This window comes from Lissotriton vulgaris, chromosome 2_1 (assembly GCF_964263255.1).
Source record: "Lissotriton vulgaris chromosome 2_1, aLisVul1.2, whole genome shotgun sequence".
NCBI lineage: Eukaryota > Metazoa > Chordata > Amphibia > Caudata > Salamandridae > Lissotriton > Lissotriton vulgaris.
This window is the reverse complement of record NC_141687.1, coordinates 646,279,471-646,299,401: the sequence shown is the minus strand read 5'-3', so window position 1 is coordinate 646,299,401 and position 19,931 is coordinate 646,279,471. Positions and strand designations below refer to the sequence as shown.

The 19,931-nt window shown below is 45.9% G+C and overlaps 1 protein-coding gene across 1 annotated transcript in view; it reads left to right on the top strand.

The window, feature by feature from the left end:
• The window catches only part of VPS13C (vacuolar protein sorting 13 homolog C), a 2,437,235-nt gene that overhangs the window by 2,226,159 nt on the left and 191,145 nt on the right, over positions 1 to 19,931 (top strand). Inside the window, exon 81 of the mRNA XM_086955811.1 lies at positions 8,521 to 8,635. Within this exon, the coding sequence (XP_086811937.1) occupies positions 8,521 to 8,635 (115 nt within the window). The remainder of the gene's footprint in view (positions 1 to 8,520; positions 8,636 to 19,931) is intronic.

Genomic DNA, 19,931 nt, shown 5'->3' with positions numbered 1-19,931 from the left:
GCGCAATGTCAGCAATTTTGCTCGTTGAAGTTACCAAGACGGCTACCGTTCGGCAACGCTTTTAAAGCTAGTGGAGCTCAGGCCTCCTGTATGCCTTTCTGCCCATATCACTTCTGCCCAGAGTTCTCAAGAAGATCAAGAATGACTGTGCCCAAGTCATTCTTGTGGCTCTGGACTGGACACAGAGAGTCTGATATCCAGAGCTTCTTTGAAATAGCATCGATCCTATGAGCAGTCTGCCCTTTTGGGAGGTTCTTCTGTTGAAGCAGCAGTGGAGGGTCGTCCACCCAAACCTGTTAAATCTACACCTCCATGCGTGGAGATTGAGCATCAACAGTTGATAGCTTTGAACCTTCCTCCGGAAGTATGTAATGCTATTTTGGCGGCCTGGCGGCCCTCCACTAAGATGGTATACGCTTGCCATTGGCAATGTTTTTTCAAATATTGTACAGAGAGGTCTATTGACCCTCTCTGCTTCTCTATATACTGTTCTTCTATTTATTCCTACTCTTGTCCAGCAGGGCTCTGCATTGGGTACTCTCACAGGTTATCTTTCTGCTCTGCCCTCTTTCTAGCGGCTGCCGGACCAACCTTCATTGTTCAAGTCCCCTATTGTAAATAGGTTCTTGAAAGGGCTTGTACATATGTTTCTAACTTTGCCCTTTTTCATGCCACACAGTGATCTTAATTTGGTTCTCACATTCCTTATGTGCTCCTTTCGAGCCTTTACATAACTGTACCCACCAGCTGTTTACCATCAAGACAGCCTTTTTGGTAATGATAACATCTGTTTGGAGGGTGAGCGAATTGCAGGCTTTATCATGCAAGCCTCACTACATGATGACTTATGTGGGTAAAGTGGTGCTTCGCACACATACTTCGTTTTTACCGAAAGTGGTACCCGCAAACCATCTGGGTCAATTGATCACACTGCCACCTTTTTTGCTCCACCCACATCCCTCTAAGGAAGAGTATCAACTCTATTGTCTGGACCCAAATAGAGTGTTGTCGTTCTACCATGACTGTACAAAAGATTCTGATGGATACATCTGCCTGTGGATTCCTCACCTTATGAATATCCTCTGTGCCAGCATTCTGCAGAATTTTTTCCTAGCACTCTACGCCGACGAGGACGTCACAATGCCTCGGCTCCGCTCATGACTCCGCATGAAGTCACTGGAGCCATGAGAGAGCCTCGTTGGCGTGATTACGTTGGTTCCCTTTTTTCCGCGCCATCAACGCGCAACGGTTTTCTGGCTCCATACTGTTGAGATACTTTGTTGTTGATTCTATCTTTAATCTGTTGCTGTTAGGATGTCGTCTTCGAGGAAGTCTGGATTCAAACCTTGAAGAGAGTTTGGGGGTGACATGTCCATCACTGACCCCCATGAAGACTGCTTATGGTGTTTGTTGTCTGATCAGCACGTGGAGGACTGTTCAAGTTGCAGGAAGATGAACCCTAAGGCTCTTAAAGAACGGGAAGCTAAGCTGTTTATGGCTAAGGTGAAGAAGGAAGAAAGAGGTTGAAAAAGAGCGAAGTCATCTGCTTCGCGTTCGTCGAAGTCATCGGCTTCGCATTCGTCGAAGTCGAGGAAACACAAAAAGAAGAGAAGACATGAATCTCTGCACTGTTTGTCGAAGGGTAAGGCTTCAAAGTCACCTTTGCCGGCCCCTTGACGTCGTCAAAAAGCACTTGCGATCTCCTTCTCCAAAAGGCACTCCGGCGCAGTCTCCGGTGTCGAGGGTTTTGCTAGATTCGGAAGAGTTACCACTCCAGATTGTTTCTTCTCCTGCTTCTCCTGTGCACGAGGTTGATCCTGTGGTTCCGGTGGATCCAGCTTTTCCGACTCCGGATGCTCCTCTTTTGGATTCTGGTTCGACTCCATTTCCGCAATTTCCAACTCCAGGATCAGATCCTATGCATTTTTTTAATGCTATGTACGGAGTCTTTGCTAAGGCAGCCTTCCCCTCCGGAGCACCTTCGGGACCTGTGGGTCCGCCGGCCTTCAACTTGGGTGTGCCTCAGCACTGTGCCCAGGCACCCTTTGTGCCATTTATGCTGATGGCACCGTCATGGCAGTTTTCGGCTCCAAGAGTTTCGACACTGTTCATTCGGTTCCCGGCGCCGTATGGTGGACTTTCCTCTCGTCCTCGTGCGGCGCCGATTCCTCCTTCGAATCCTCCTTTGACGCCGGCTCCAGAGATGTCGGTGCCTCGTACGGCGCCACTGATGCTGATTCCTAGATTTTGATCAAGGAGAGAGGCGCAGAGACTGCTGGAGGAAGAGCAGTATCAAAGGCAGGAGGTTGAAGAGGGTGAAATAGAAGAATCAGTGGATGATTTTGAAGGCATGCAGGATGCTAGTGGGCTGGACACTTCTCCTGAGTGGGAGCTTTGATCCACAAAGGCTCCTCCACCTCAAGAGGTAGCCCCTACCATACTGTTATAAGAAAGGCGGCTGAGCTTTTGGACTTACAATTACCAAAAGCTGAGTATAGGCCAAATTTGCTCACTGAGGTTTTATATTCGCCTTCTTCAATAGTTGAGCCCTTGTTACTTTTTAATGAAGCCTTGACTGAGCCTATTCTTGAGGTATGGCGGAAACCACTCTCTTCTCCTGCTGTGTCTAAATCGGTGGCAAGATGGTATAGGTCTGCTCAGGGGATCCTCTCTTTCTGTCTTCTCATCCTTTGTCAGAAAGTTTGGTGGTGCAGGCGTCCTGCTCTAAACAGTCTTCAGGTGCTTTTCTCCAGGATCCTGCTGACAATGACTCTAAAAAACTGGAGCAGTAGCCTAAGAAAGTTTTTCATCTTCAAGAATGGCTCTTAAATCTACCAATGCTACCTGTTTGTTGGGCCGTTATATACATGCCTTGATGGACTCAGCTAAGCAATTGGCACCCAAGTTACCCGATGAAAAGCGGGGTAATTATATGGAGGTTCTGTCAGATGCTCAGGCTGCTGATAGACAAGTTATTCGATCTGGCCTGGATACAGCTGATTCAGTGGCTAGAGTGATAGGTTCCTCCATTGCTACCATGAGGCAAGCTTGGCCTAGATCCTCTGGTTTTTCCCAGGATGTTCAAGTTACTCTGGTTGATTTGCCTTTTGATGGGTCAAAGCTTTTCGGGGAGAAGTCAGATTCTGCCCTTCAAAGGATTGAAGACCGAAGAGCTACAGAGAAGTCTTTGAGACTGTTAACCCAGTCAAGGGGGTTTATAAAAAATATCGTGGATTTGGAAGGTCTTCCTTTCGTAGCTTGCGACAGCCTCAGCAGCAACATCCACTCTATAAGTCCTATAGAGGAAGAGCCAAGGGTCACCAACGTGGGTCTACCCGCAATCTCTCCTCCTCCTCCTCTACCTCCCCTGCTCCCCCTGGTAATGCTGGAAAGTAGTCCTAGATCCCCCATCCTGGATCATGTAGGTCCTGTAGAGGTCGGTTTTCTCATTTTCTACAGGGTTGGAAATTGGTCACGTCAGACCTTTGGGGATTAAACCTTGTAGAGAATGGGTTTGCCCTTCCCTTTCGGGAATTTCCTCCACCTTACCAAGGTTTTTGTTCAAAGGACCATTTACTTCCCCTACAGAAGGAAGTCTTTGTGCTCTTACAGAAAGGTGCAATAGAGGTGGTCCCAGGGCAGGAGAGGGTTCAGGGATGCTACTCGCGGTATTTCCTGATCCCCAAGAAGGATGGCTGGTTACGTCCGATCCTGGACCTCAGGGTCCTGAATTTGTACCTCAAACAGGAGAAATTCAAGAAGCTGACCCTTGCTCAGGTTCTTTTGGTGCTGCAGCAAGAGGACTGGATGGTGTTGATCGATTTACAGGCTGAGTATTTTCTCATCCCATCCTGATGTCGCAGAGGAAGTATCTCCATTTTACGGTGGAGTCACAGCACTACCAGTTTGCGGGTCTGCCGTTTGGTCTTCCTACTGCACCTTGAGTCTTCACAAAGGGGATGGCAGTGGTGGCAGCTCATCTCAGAAGATCGGGGATTCCAGTGTTCCCTTATCTGGACGACTGGCTGCTCAAAGCAGAGTCGCCAGAGATTGTGCTTCATCATCTGCATGTAACAACTCAACTGCTGTTCAACTTGGGTTTTTCAATAAATGTGCCCAAATCTCACCTGGTGCCGGAGATCGCTCACTTCGAGGGGAGTCTCCCTCCCTGGCCGGGACCCCGCCCAGGAAGGGTGACTCCCCTAGAAGCCGAGTCTGTGGGTTGTCCCGAGACCTCCCACCTGGGACAAAGAAAGAGAGTGGGAGAGCAGAGGAGCGAGCGGAGGATTCATTCTCCTACAAACGATCACGCAACGGTTCGATTGCCCGATCGTACTAGCCAGGGCCCACCTCATCTCGACACCTATCTCCGGCTTTCAGGCCCGGCCAAGTCATAAAGATGACCCTTGCCGCTTGCCTAGCCCAGCAGGAATCCAATTCTTGTCCAGCACTGTTGGCTCTTCAACCCAGTTCTGATGAAGATCCCGATTAATGAGGATCGAAATGCCGTCGACCACTCAGCGCAACTATAGGCGCAGCATACAATATGGTTCTTCCAAATTACTGCCAAACCAAAGTCGAACCAATCTCCACAACTCAGCTGGAACTATATTGTTTTATTGACTCACTGTATATATTGTTGCACTAGTCACCTTGCGACGAACTTTGCTGATCACATTGTCACTTTCGTTGCCATCCTGCATACCACTTGCACACCACTTGCACATCTTGAGCACCAAGTACAATTATGGGTTGTATTATTTGTTTTATTTACAGTGCTGATACAACTGTAAAACTTGCCAATCCCTGTTTTTGGATAAACTTGATGTCATGAGCACATTTGAAACAACTATAGAGTCTCTCTACTTCTTTTCTGATAATGTCAATGACATATGCTTTCTAATTGTCCACCAATAATACCAGTTGGGATACTTCATGTTTTTCTGGATCCTAAAAGAGCAGTGAGCTTTCCTTTGGGCAGAACCAAGGACTTGCGAATGGACGATCAGCTCTTTGTGGGCTACGTTGGACGCATGAAGTGCAAGGCTGTGCACAAGCGCACTCTATCCAGGTGGATCATCTACTGCATCAAGATCGGATGTATGACATTACAATGCATGCTTTTACCACGCATGCCTTTACAACACGGTTTTTACAACGAAAACCTTTACAACGCATAGCGCTTTGGGGTGCTGGATAGTGAATAGTTTAATTTACTATTCCAACTCCAGTCCCCGTGGACACTAGGGAAGGTGTTGGATAGTAAATTAAACTTATTCCCTATCCTAGAGAGCCCCCCAGCGCAATGCATTGTAATGGTTTGCGTTGTAAAAGTTGCGTCGTAAAGGCACTGCGTGGTAAAAGTTGAGTTGTAAAGGATGTTTCCCATCAAGATCTGCTACACCCTAGCTGGTAAGGAGCCTCCTGAAGGAATTAAGGCTCATTCTACCAGTGCCAAGTCATCAACTTCTGCTTTGGCCAGAGGGTCACCTGTAGTGGGCATTTGTAAGGCAGCGACTTGGGCCTCCCTCCACACTTTCGCAAAGCATTATTGCTTGGATTCCGAAATGAGGAGGGATGGCCACTTTGCGCGCTCTGTCCTGCAGGACATTTTGGTATAGAAGGGTGGACACCCTCCTCCGGGAGTGGGACTACTGTGGGAATCTATTCATAAGGTGAGGAATCCACAGGTAGATGTATCCATCAGAAGAACAAGTTACTTACCTTCAGTAACGCTTTTTCTGGTGGATAGGGTATCTGCCTGTGGATTCCTCACTGACCCACCCTCCTCCCCCTTGTCCACCCTTATAAGTTTAATATTTGAAGTATAATTTTGCATTGCGTGGTATTTAGGAAATGCTGTGGCTTTCCTTTTGAATTTACACGGTGTGTGGTTGTTGAATATTGTGTACTGTGTATACTTTGAATATGTTGTCGGTTCACCCTTTCATCTCGGGGGCATGGAGAAAATGGGTGGAACTGACGTCATTACGCCGACGAGGCTCTCTCATGGCTCCGGTGACGTCATGCGGAGTCGCGAGCGGAGTCGCGAGCGGAGTCGTGGCATTGTGACGTCCTCGGCGCAGAGAGCTAGGAAAAAATTCTGCAGAATGCTGGTGCAGGGGATATTCATAAGGTGAGGAATCCACAGGCAGAAACTGTATCCACCAGAAAAAGCGTTACCGAAGGTAAGTAACTTGTTCATTTCGACCAACACTTTGTGGATTGTGTGGGAGCTAAAAAAGGTCAGACAGTGCGGAAACTGATCATTTCCTGCTGGGTTGTTCTCTGCATTAAGATCTGCTATAACCTTGCTAGGAAGCGTCCCTCTGAGGGCTTACAACCTCATTCTTCCAGGGGGAAGGCTGAGGCCACAGCATTGGCACGTGGTGTCTCATTCGTGGACATCTGTCAGGCAGCAACGTGGGCGTCTCTGCATACGTTTGCCAAGCATTACTGCCTGGACCGTCAGGTCCGTAGGAATGGGCATTTCGCCCGTTCGGTCCTGAAGGACTTTTTAGTGTGAGAATTTGTCTGCAGCCACCACCAGGATGGTATGGCTTTGGTATCTATTTAAAGGGGTATCATGATGGTGTGTAAACCTATAAACTTGTTTGTGTGGTCATACGCTTATTAGTGTGATACAGTGTGACAATGGGTATACTGCGTAAAATAATGGGCATGTTTGACCAATTATGTTGATTGTACTGATATATGAGTTAGTGTGTTTGTATATGATGATGAGTTTCTTGGTGTATGATGATGTAAGTGTTTTTGTTGCAATGTGATGTGCTTGTGTTAACATATGTTGGTTTTGCAGATGTATGATGGTGGGTTTGTTATATTAATTGTATGTGTGTTATAACATGGTGGTGTACATTGTGATGTATGATGTAGTATGGTTGGTTGTGTCACCAAATGATAGTAGTAAAGTATGATTCTGGTTGCATTGACTTAATGAAGGGTGTATTTTTGTATGATGTTGGTTGTGTGTATTTCTGACATTGGGTCTGTTTGCAGATGATCTGTGGTGTGTTGAGGACTGTGCCAGACGTATGATACTGGATGTGGTGGTAAAAGTGCTAATGTGTTGGTGGTAATGTCTGGTGTAGTGGTAAAGGTGGAGGTGGTAATGGTGTTGGTAGTGGTACTCGTGTTGCTGAACTCAATTAGAATCTGTAAATGTCAATAGAACATTAATGTTGGGCCACGTGTTGCTTTTTTCGTGTCCCACTGGATGATTGTAAGACACATTGAATTTTGCACAACAGTTTCTGGATTTCACCTCTGAGCTATGTGAAGGTAGGTATTAATTATATTAATTTCACCACTGAGCAGGAACAGTCCGTTCTTACATGCAATATGCATAATACCTAAAAAAAACAGATGATCAAATTTAAATCTTGTTGGCACCAAATCGGTATAGAAGATAACACTCCCCCTCCCAGTAATGAGGATATCCTCTCCACAGTGTGCAGATCATGCTCCGCTACACCTCACTTGGTTGTAGGTGAATACTCCCCATTGTGGGCTGATGCAAATGATCCCTAGTGAAAGAAGTTTCCCAGTAGCATGAAGAGCCTTCTTGTTAGTCCTTCACCACTTGCTCTGCCCGAGTAACCCCAAAGAGTGCCAATTCACTCCTGTAGGAAAAAGCAGAAGTAGGCACCCTTGCTTCATCAGGACTCAAAAGAAGATTTGTTGTTGTTAAGTAGCTGAATGTTGTGAGTATAAGCCACCAGAATCCTTTCATTTCCTATCAAGGCAAGCAAACTTATTTCCTAAGGAATTGTTCATGTTTAAGGCTTGCAGCAAGGCAATTATGACAAACGCTAAGCCAGGTAATTGGTTTTTTTTAAAATTTCAGTTCCAATTGTTGTACAGTAGTCATTTTTCTTCAGGGGCGGCTACTCCATTAGAGCGCAAGAGCATTTCCCCCTTCTTGCCCCACAAAGCACCAGAGATAAAAAATAAAATGGTAATTGATTTCCATTTTATTTTTTATCATCCCTTCCTGAACCAAGCGTCAGGACGGGGCGGGGCCTGCCGATTGAGCAGGAGGAGTGGTGGGCAGAAGGGTACCTTTGCACTTGTTTAAAGTGCGCATGTGTCTTTGGCCGGCCATCTTGAGACAGCCAGCCAGCCACACATGCATACTTTAAACTTCTAAATCCAGCTGTCTTAAGATAGGTAGGTTGAGAGCAAGTAAAGGCATCCGGGGCCCTCGGGAGCACTGAGAGAGGCCGCTTCAACCAATCAGGGCACTGCTCACATTCTGGTTAACAGCATGTGAGCAGGCCTGGATTGGTCGAGGGAGTTTGCTGGGGCATGCATTGCAGTTGCAGCAGACGAAGTCGGGGTGAGGACATCAGGGTCCGGTAATTGCTTTTCTTTTATTTTGTTTACCCGCCTCCCCATCCTCAGTAGATGCTACCCGCCACTGCTAGAATTTTCTTGTTTATATCTGTAAATCAAGAAGCATGAAGAGGTTCTGAAAAGTTAATGCTTATCAATTAACAGGGTAGCAGAATCAACAGAAGATGTGGTTAAACTCCGTGCCCCACGCTTTATCCATGAGGATGGAATCATCCGCCCATATGACCAGAGTGAAGCTGAAGGCTATGATCTATTTGAGGTAATATTACAATTTATTTTTGTTAATGTAACCATTACATTATTGACAAACTGCGAGTCTAGGCAGTATTAATAGTTGTGAAAATAATTCAAATTATGTTTTAAATGTAGCCAGTTGTGTGCTAGAGTGTCAAACCCCTCTGTCTCTTCTAGTGTATATGTGTGTGAATATATGTATATATATATATATATATGTTTTTTTTTACTGAAAAACAAAAGTTAAAGTAAATATGGATCAGGAAACAAAAAACTCAGAAATTTAGCATGTGAAAAGCACACTGTACACCATAACTGACGAACCCGCCTAGAACAGTACTCTCCTTTGTTGGACGCACATGAAAAACACCTGTCTGCCAACATAAAAACTTGATGGCGAGTCCGTTATGGTGCATGGTACGCATTTCATACCGTTATAGCAAATTTCAATAAGATTTTTTTTTTGTTCCGTGAATTCTACCAAATCTTTAACTTTCGTTATTTCAGTTATTTTTTTTTTTAAATGTACTGTATCCAATCTTTTGCTTGCACGGCTGCACCCAACCCACTGTAGTCATCCAACCCCCGATTCACATGACCTTTGGTCCTGTGAAACAGGAATTGACTGCAGGCCCTACAACGAACTCACTCATGCGTCCACCTCAACTGCATACTGCCTTTGACCGTGCACGGCCGTTGTCTGTCCTCCAGTCCTTTTTTTCAGTGGTGTTTTATTATAGTATTTAATTTAGTGTATTGAAACATGCAGATTCATAAGTCTGTTAAAATAACGCCCAATTCTGATGACAAAATGGTGGCTAATTGCTTGTGAATTTTGCTTATTTGTCAAGTTACTATCCACTAATTTTAACGCATAATTTGAGCCGGTGGTTTCAGTGCTTGACACTGGCACTTAGTTGTCAACACCGACACTTATGACAGTCTCCCGCGTGGTTGTGCTGTTTGTTTAATTTAGAAAAAAGCACAAAAGTTGTTTGTTAATTCAATATACTTTAAAATTAATTAATACCTACCACACAAGCCATTCTTATAGCATGGAATAGTCTGTATTGCCACACTTATACAAGTGTGATGGTTAGTAGTTGGTTTGGTACTGTCATTGGGAGTGCTGACAGGGGCAATGGGTGGTGCAAGCGATAGTAGCCTAGTAATGAGGGCCCTAGAACATTTTATTTTTTACAAATTAAGCACCGACTGTTTTAATTCCTCATTGTATTTTGTTAATTATTTTCACTCAACTGGTAACCTGTTTACTCCCTTTTGTTTGTGGCCTACAAATTGTCATTAAGCCACCCCCTTGTTGTATGATGGATTTTTTTCACACTGCGAAGCTTGTAGGTTTGTGCAAATTTGCAAGCTTCAGGATGATGGAAAACATATTGGAAGCTCTTCAGCCAATCACATTTTTTAAACATTACACTGTGATTGGCAGAACTTGCACGTTTCTAGCTCACAAGTTTAAATGGCAGAGACATCTCTACATGTTAACTCTATAATGTCTGTGTGACAGTTTTCATACATCAGTATCTCAAAAACTACTGAATGGATTTACACTAATTTAAAGAAAGCACACTCTGAGTCTAGTTCTGCTTCACTGCCAAAGTACATACACACATATATATATATGTATATATATATATATATATATATATTCACTGAAAAAACCATAGGTTATAGACCATATATAGTTAGGGATTAGCATTTAAAAAACCTTATTTTATTTGCACAAAACCATTGAAATTCCATATATAGTTAGTTGCACTAACTATATATCGCGGACCCGCAATCCACTGCTAATGATGTCACATATTACATCATTCATGACATGGTCAGTGACATCACTGATGACATCACTGATGACATCTCAAATGACATCACTGATGACATCACTGATGACATCTCAAATGACATCACTGATGACATCACTGACATCTCATTTGACATTACTGATTACATCACTGATGATATCATTTATGTGATAATACATCTTCAGACTCTAATATAACCTTAGATACACTCAGTGTAAACAGGCACTCACAGACTGTCACACATCCATGGAGTTACTCACACACCTAGTCAGTCATGCAAAGAATCAATCACACCTCCATTTCCTCAACTATACAGTTATACACACCTTACTTATTCAAACATATACTAACACATATTTACTCTCTTATACAATCCTTGATACAAGTTCACAATGATTCATACAGCCACTCTCACATTCACTGGGTCTTATGTTCAGTTATTTATATATGTCAACTCTCACATGGAGTGTGTTTTACATATGTACTTACTTTGACATGTAGAACTGAGATATCCATTCACTAACCAATATACTCATGCACACAGTCAACTGTCCATACAGCTGTTTCTACATGCACTTTTGAAGCCATACACCTAGAGAATCAACTGCTCACACATCTATGCACAGAGTTATACACCTCCCAGCCACCCACACACATACTCAGTCTCCCATACAAATACTTGGGCAACAATTCAATAACCCATATAGTTACTGATATAGCTACTGATTTAAACATGCAGCAGTTTACAGAAGAACATAAATAATGATTGCCAAATTAAGACACTTTAATCACTAACCCATGCACTCAGTGAGACACATTTAATCATTCTCTCATACAGTCAGTCATGCACCTACTAAATCCTTCATCCAGACACTTATACATCCACTCATTCTTCAATATGTAAGACATATTTTAACTTTACAGAAACATACAGTCACTGGGTGTTGTCATCAGTGATGTCATCAGTGATGTCATTTGAGATGTCATCAGTGATGTCATCAGTGATGTCACTGACCATGTCATGAATGATGTAATATGTGACATCATTAGCAGTGGATTGCGGGTCCGCGATATATAGTTAGTGCAACTAACTATATATGGAATTTCAATGGTTTTGTGCAAATAAAATAAGGTTTTTTAAATGCTAATCCCTAACGATATATGGTCTATAACCTATGGTTTTTTCAGTGAATTTTCAAGGTTTTGTAAATGCAAATTCCTAACTATATATGGTCTATAACCTATGGTTTTTTCTGTGAATTTCATTGGTTTTTTAAAAGCTAATATCTATAGCTGTAAAATATATTCTTTATTAAGTGACGTATCACGTAGCCCGTGAGACGCCTCATGATGCATCGCATAACCGTGACGTATCGTCTCTGCAGCGCAAACCAAACCCAAAACGTAAGCGCGCCAAAACACGCTTAAAGTTATATATATATTTTTTTAACCTTAATTAGACAAAATCCACACGTGCACATATCACAAACGTTCAAAAAACACAATATGTCGGACTCCCGTTACGCTGCCGGTTAGCTGCCCGGTTAACGTACCAGGAAGCACCTTTACCGCGAAAAATCACATTTTTTTTTTCACCCCCCCAGGGAACTTTAATAGCCCCCTCATCAATCCTAGGGGTTCAGGAGGGGTCTGCCTTACCCCTTTCATTCATTTACACCTTTTTTCCACCTCTTGTCTCTCGATCCCACAGAGAGACAAGATGGCGGCCGCTCCAGACTGTTTACAATGATCTTCTCCTCAGACTCCCGTTACACTGCCGGTTAGCTGCCCGGTTCGCGTACCAAGACGCGTCTCTACGGCGAAAAAATCGGATTTTTTTTTTTTGGGCCCAGCGTGGCTCTATAATATCCCCTCATCAATCCTAGGGGGTCAGAAGGGGTCTACCTTGCCCCTTTCCTTCATTTCCCCCTTTGTTTTGGCCTCCTCTTGTCTCTCGATCCTACCGAGAGACAAGATGGCGGCCGCTCTGAACTGTTTACAATGTTGACAGCCAATCAGCTACTCGTCAGACTCCCGTTACACTGCCGGTTAGCTTCCCGGTTAGCTGCCCGGTTCGCGTACCAAGACGCGTCTCTACGGCGAAAAAAACGGATTTTTTTTTTTTTTTTTTTTGGGCCCAGCGTGGCTCTATAATATCCCCTCATCAATCCTAGGGGGTCAGAAGGGGTCTACCTTGCCCCCTTTCCTTCATTTCCTCCTTTGTTTTGGCCTCCTCTTGTCTCTCGATCCTACCGAGAGACAAGATGGCGGCCGCACCGGACTGTTTAGAATGTTGACAGACACCGGAGAGCCAATCAGCTTCGCTTCGCAAAGTTCCGATAAGCGAAAAGTACGCGAACCGGATCGCTGCCCGGAGCGCTGTTACAGATATACATCTCGATTTAAACGTTAATTTCTCAAAATCCACTGAAGCACATATATTGAGACCTAGCAAAGGCACATCGGGCTAACAGTCCCTACAATTTTGCCAAGTTTCGTGCAAATCCATTCAGCCGTTCGAGCTAAAAGTGAGTCCAACCGCCCTATGGAAAACTCAATGTTAAAAACGCGTTTTGGGACCCCCCTTTTTTCTCAGCCCCCCCTTGACGAAACCCCCCCAAATTTCCAGGAGCTGCTCAGAAACAAAATGTGCCATTTTCCTGAAAATTTCAGCCGATTCCGTCCACAAACGCCAAAGTTATTAGACATAGAATTTTCAGAAATCCCATAGGGAAAAAATCCTAACTATATATACCTACTGGCGACCGCCAGTAGGTAATATACATATATATATATATATATATATATATATATATATATATATATATATATATATATATATATATATATATATATATATATATATATATATATATATATATATATATATATATATATATATATATATTACCTATAGGTATATATAGTTAGGATTTTTTCTCTATGGAACTTTTGAAAATTCTATGTCTAATAACTTTGGCGTTTGTGGACGGAATCGGCTGAAATTTTCAGGAAAATGGCACATTTTGTTTCTGAGCAGCCCCTGAAAATTTGGGGGGGTTCGTCAAGGGGGGGCCGAGAAAGAAAGGGGGGTCCCAAAACGCGTTTTTCCCATGTTAATTTCCATAGGGCGTTTGGCCTCACTTTTAGCTCGAACGGCTGAATGGATTTGCACGAAACTTGGCAAAATTGTAGGGACTGTTAGCCCGAAGTGCCTTTGCTGGGTCTCAATATATGTGCTCCAGTGGATTTTGAGAAATTACCGTTTTAAAAAACAGATATATCTGTGACAGCGTCCCAGATAGCGCTCCCGATCGCGTACTTTTCGCGTCACGGAGCTTTGCGAAGCGATGCTGATTGGCTGTCCGGTGTCTGTCAACATTCTAAACAGTCCGGAGCGGCCGCCATCTTGTCTCTCGGTGGGATCGAGAGACAAGAAGAGGTGAAAAATGAAGGGGGAATTTAATGAAAGGGGGCTAGGTAGACCCCTCTTGACCCCCTAGGAATGATGTTGGGGTTATTAAAGGGTCCCGTGGGGCAAATAAAAAAAAAATGATTTTTCGCGGTAGAAGCGCTTCTCGGTTCGCAAACTGGTAGCGAAACGTGAATTCGCCATTTTGTGTTTCGATTTCATTAAATTACTAGGTATAAGGGGGTACAGGAGACGTATCCTGACCCCTTTTGTTTTCTGAGGGTGGCTGAGGAGGCTCATATATGTTGATACATGTCTTCCAGCGGCTGTGCGTGAGCGGTTTTTTTTTTTGCTGCGTGACGTCTGTTAACGTTCGATTCAATGGAAATCAGGAAGTGTTGACCACCATTTTGTCACTGCGAGTAAATATTTTATTTGTTATAAATAAATCATTATTGATAAACATTGTCTGCGCCATCTTGCTTTTTTTCCAATGCCACACTTTTGTCCTGCACGGCAGCCATTTTAGATGCCATGACCAGACCCACTCTCTGCACGCCGTCGATTCTCAGCACGGCTCCCCACCCTCGCAAGCATCTCCCCCACGCACTGGTCACCCCCGCTCTCTCTCTCATGCATGGGCCATAAACCTCCCCCCATCTGCGCTGCTCTTCCCTGAGAATTACACCCCGTGCCCGCCCGACACCTCCCTTTCACCCTATTCACTACCGCACCCTCTGACACTCCTCTTCCTCTGTGTCCGATTGTCCAGGCCGGTCCCAGGCTATCACCTAGCCCTGCGGATGTAGTTTATGGCCCCAGCTGTAGAGAATCCAGACATGCCAACCCTCCCGATTCAGGCGTGAGACTACCGATTTCAGTGCTAGTCTCCCGCCTCCCGATTCCTGCAAGCAAAAACCCGATTCCTCGGGGGTTTCAGCTGATAGGGCTTGGTATTGTGTTACGTGCTAATTCTTCCAGGAAATGTCAGAGGGCCGATGCAGGGGCTCTAGGAGGGGTGATAAACCATTTAAGCCTCATTAACAAGCGCATGGTCTTTTAAAGATGTGTGAAGTACTCGGGGCGGCGGTGTGTGTGCCCTATTTCAGGAGCGGGCGGGGGGGGGGGGGCACTGCCAGCAACTTGCCAGGCCAGGCAGTGTTCAACACTTGCATCACCCTTTCTCTGCCTGCTATTGCGCTCCATGCTTCTGAAAGGTAAGAAAAAGAACGTGCATTTGAGTTTGAAATGTCCGATCCTGCAGCAGCACACTTCCAAAGCCCACACATGACAATAACCCGATTCACGGCCCCATTCTCCCGATTTTTTAAAAAAAAATCTCCCACTTTGCTCTTCTGAAATGTTGGCATGTATGAGAATCATCCCTCTTCAAAGGAGTTACAGTAGATGAAGGCCCCCACCCCATGAGATCCGTTACACCATACCGGTTCCTACTATCTGATAACCATCCTGTATTGTGCTTGGGGAGGGGATTCTCACTGTGAGGGTGTGTGGGACCGAGCCTGAAGCGGAAGATTCCAGGGATGCCTCTTTGTACATCAAAGTTTTTACAATTATGTGTCACATTAAAAATATACTCCAACAAAGTAGTAGGATTATAACACTTTAATAACTTATAAATATATAGAACGCAACAAAAACAGTAAATACATTTAAACATTTTTTTGAAAAAAAAAGCAACAATGGTCAGTAGCTGTGTTTTGTGCGAATAGTCCCAAGGCAGCACAACGTGCTGAGTTCTGGACGGCACCCAGGTGATGTCACCTGGGTGCCGCACTGGTTTTTGGTATCCTACAATGCAGCTCCGAAAAACGGCGTGGGGCGTCCCGGGGGGTGCGCGGGGAGGCCTCGTCAGTAGCGGTCTGTTGTGCGAATAGTCCCAAGGCAGCAGAACGCGCTGAGATGTGGATGACACCCAGGTGATGTCCAGTAAGTTGTTGCACTGGTTTTGGCATCCTACAATGCTGCTCCGAAAAACGGCGTGGGGCGCCCCGGGGGGGGCGGGGGGGGGTGGAGGAGAGGCGGCGTGAACGGGCCTCCCCAGGTGGCTGCTCGTGTGCTGTAGTGGGGCGCCCCTTTACCGTTTCAGTTGCCATTCCGCCCGCTTTTGGTACACTGTGCCAAAATCCGCCATTCAGCTGAGTTGCGCCTACTCTTGCGGTTCAGTGATAGGCGGCTGCCACAGGACTCTCAAAATGGCGGCAGGCTCTTTCCTTTTTGGGCCTGGTCCACTAAAATGGCCCTGGGACACCTTGGAACTCGGACGCTTGTCTGCTAGGTCTTGGATCCCATTCTCGAAAGCGTCCTCTCAGCCGTGAAGATTCTACAAAAGTCTTGGGGGCCCTCGACTCCTGCAGGCTTCCGGTGGGGAGCGGCTGCCATAATTGCTCGCGGAATGACCACGACGGAGCAACGAGATGGTGGTGCTTTCATGCTGACGCCAGCTTCAGTCTGAAACATCCAGAAACAAGGTGGGGCTTTCATCGTTTGGGAAAAAAAAATGTTCTAAACCAATGAAAAGTGTTATTTTTAGGTCATATGACCAAGCCTTCCATCATTAGGAAACCAAAAGTAAAATGAACCAATGAAAAGTTTTATAAACAAGTCACATGACCTGTTATGCGGCATAGGGCTATAAAAAGCGTAGAAAATCCGTTGGCACGTGAGGCGGCGTCAGTAGCGGACCGATGTGCGAATAGGCCGAAGGCAGCACAACGCGCCGAGATCCGGATGGCACCGAGGTGGTGTCCAGCAAGTTGCTGCACTGGTATGGCTATCCTACAATGCTGCGTCGAAAGTCGGCGTGGGGCGCCCCGTTGGCCTGTGAGGTCGCGTCAGTCAGTGGGGGCTGTGCGTCTCCCCCAAGATGGAGGCTCCTCGGCTGCAGTGGGGCGCCCCTTAGCGTTTCACTCGCCGTCCAACTGAGTTGCGTCCGCACTTGCGGCTACAGTAGGCCGAAGGCAGCACAGCGCGCCAAAATTTGGATGGCACCGAGGTGGTGTCCAGCAAGTTGCCGCATTGGTGTGGCCATCCTACAATGCTGCGCCGAAAGACGGCGTGTCCAGGTGAGTTGCGGTCACTCTTGCGGTACAGTGACTCGAACGCGCCGAGATCCGGATGGCACCGAGGTGGTGTCCAGCAAGTTGCCGCACTGGTGTGGCCATCCTACAATGCTGCGCCGAAAGTCGGCGTGGGGCGCCCCGTTGGCCTGTGAGGTCGCGTCAGTCAGTGGGGGCTGTTTGAGGATCTGACTGCATTGGTGATGCTGTGCGTCGCCCCCAAGATGGAGGCTCCTCGGCTGCAGTGGGGCGCCCCTTGGTGTTTCACTCGCTATCCAGTTGAGTTGCGTCCGCACTTGCGGCTACAGTAGGCCGAAGGCAGCACAACGAGATCTGGATGGCACCGAGGTGGTGTTTAGCAAGTTGCTGCTCTGGTGTGGCCATCCTACAATGCTGCGCCGAAAGTCGGCGTGGGGTGCCCCGTTGGCCTGTGAGGTGGTGTCAGTAGCGGACCGATGTGTGAATAGGCCGGAACCAGCACAAGGCGCCAAGATCCGGATGGCACCGAGGTGGTGTCATAGTTGAGAGTTCTGAGCAGTGCTTGTAACACTGTCTGAAGCTTATTTGCACCTGCTGCAGCTTCACTATCGCCCTGGTGTGGCCAAAGATCGCCCATGACATAGGCGGCCGGCTCCCGGGGTCCGGCGGAACTTTTTTCCTTTTCCTTTCTGCATCTTGTCCCACAATCCGTTTGACCTGAAGACACGACCAGGTCCCTGAATGTGTGCAGGGGGACGCTATTGATTGAATCAAAATGGCGGCTTCACACATAGCTGAGTCAAGCGTTGCTGTTGATGCTATACAGACAAAAATTGGTTTTCAGTTTGTACATTCTTCAGGATTTTTTTTTCCATCCAAGGCTGGTTGAGAGTTTGTAGAACAATTGCTTCAGATTTTCAACATACTACTCTTCAACATTCTTCCTAAATGTAACAATGTGAGACTCACTAGGAGAACGGCTGTTTATCTTTCCTTTCAAAATGCTGCCAACAATATTTTCTGAATGGAAGACCCCATCTTGTAGCATAAAGGGCCGAAAGGGGTTCTGGTCTGGCCGATGGTTGGTGGAGACATTTTGACTATATCCTGGACCTGCCCGGCCTCGCCCAAAATGGCGCCGGTATAAATGGGACTCGTAACTCCTTGTTGTGTACTGGTTGAACAACCTTGATATCACGAGATATGAATGCAGTTTTGATGCTCTTGGCGGGCGGGGACGAGAATTGATTGAATATTTCGACATCCCTATTGATATTAAGTTCTGATGTGTTATTGATTACTGTACTATTGAAAGTTCGAATTAACGTCACCCATGGTACTTGCCCGCAAATGTATATCTAGATAATTTTATTGTAACTGGCCCTGTCGTACTTTAATTACAAAATGTACGTCCACCGATTCCGTAAATGGTAGACACCTTAGTTCTTGCAACCTAATGTCCCGCTCGTTACGTTCCTCTACAATGTAAATGTCTCCTCATCATATACGATTTCAGTTTGCTCCGTGGCCGGCCCACGTGGTTATAGGCCCGTATTTGTATACTGACATTTTCACAATAAAGGTTTTTAAAACAAAACATGGTAGTAGTATTTACATTGGTAAAGTTTTTAATTTTAGTCACTGTTTTCGAATCAGTAAAAGGCAAGTGAAATAAAGCAGTCCAATTACATGACGGATAAAAGGTATAATACGCAGGAACGCAGTAAAGATAAATGGTCAAGGGCAGTTGTGTTTTCCACTCCTGCAACATAAAGTGATCGATAAGAATCTGATAATCAGGCGTATCGGCGACTAAGACAGCAGGCCGAACCTCTTTTACTCAACGGCTCCGTCATGGGACGAAGAAACGCCCTTTTTCTCGAAAAAGGAATATATTTTACTTGCTGGACAGTTGTAAATTTTCCGGGAAAGTACATTAGCCTGGAACATTATAACATATATGTTTAAGAAAAAATAATGTTCGAAACCAATAAAAAGCGTAATTTTTAGGTCATATGACCAAGCTTTTCATCATTAAAATAACAAAAGTAAAATGAACCAATGAAAAGTTTTATTAACAAGTCACATGACCTGTTATGCTTATGTTACGCGCTGCGCGCCGCGCCCCAGATCGCTTCCGGGAAGCTGCGCTTCGCGCACCGGAGCACTTCCGGGTGCGCTAACGCGGCGTGTCATATAACGCATTACGCGACAACGTAGGTCCAGAATATAGTCAAAATGTCTCCACCAACCAGCGTTCGGAACACAACCCCTTTCAGCAGTCTAAAAAGTTCTGTTAAATGACAACAGAAGGGACAGGCAACAAGAACCATCAGTCAAAGAGGGGAGGGCAAGTTCTTCTCTACCGGGTCATGTTGGGGCGCTACCGGAACTGATCCAATTGGTAGTCTACAGTGTTTCTGGATGTTTCAGACTGAAGCTGGCGTCAGCATGAGAGCACCACCATCTCGTAGCTCAGTCGTGGCCATTCCACGAGCAATCATGGCAGCCGCTCCCCACCAGAAGCCTGCGGGAGTCGGGGGCCCCCAAGACTTTTGAAGAATCTTCAAGGCTGAGGGGACGCTTTCGAGAATGGGACCCAAGCCCTATCAGGCAAGCGTCCGAGTTCCAAGGTGTCCCAGGGCCATTTTAGTGGACCACGCCCAAATCTGAAGAGCCGGCCGCCATTTTGAGAGTCCTGTGGCAGCCGCCTATCGTTGCATCGCAAGAGCGGGAGCAACTCAACTACATGGTGAGCGAGACGCTGTAGTCGCAAGAGCGGGCGGTAAACAGCTGAATGGCGGAAGAGGCACAGTGTAGCAAAAGCGGGCGGAATGGCAACTGAAACGGTAAAGGGGCGCCCCACTACAGCGTGTCTTCAGGTCAAACGGATTGTGGGACAAGGTCCAGAATGGAAGAGTCATCAAAAGGCAAAAAGTTCAGCCGGACCCCGGGAGCCGGCCGCCTATGTCGGAGGCGATCTCAGGCCACACCAGGGCAACACGACTTGGGGAGGGGGCA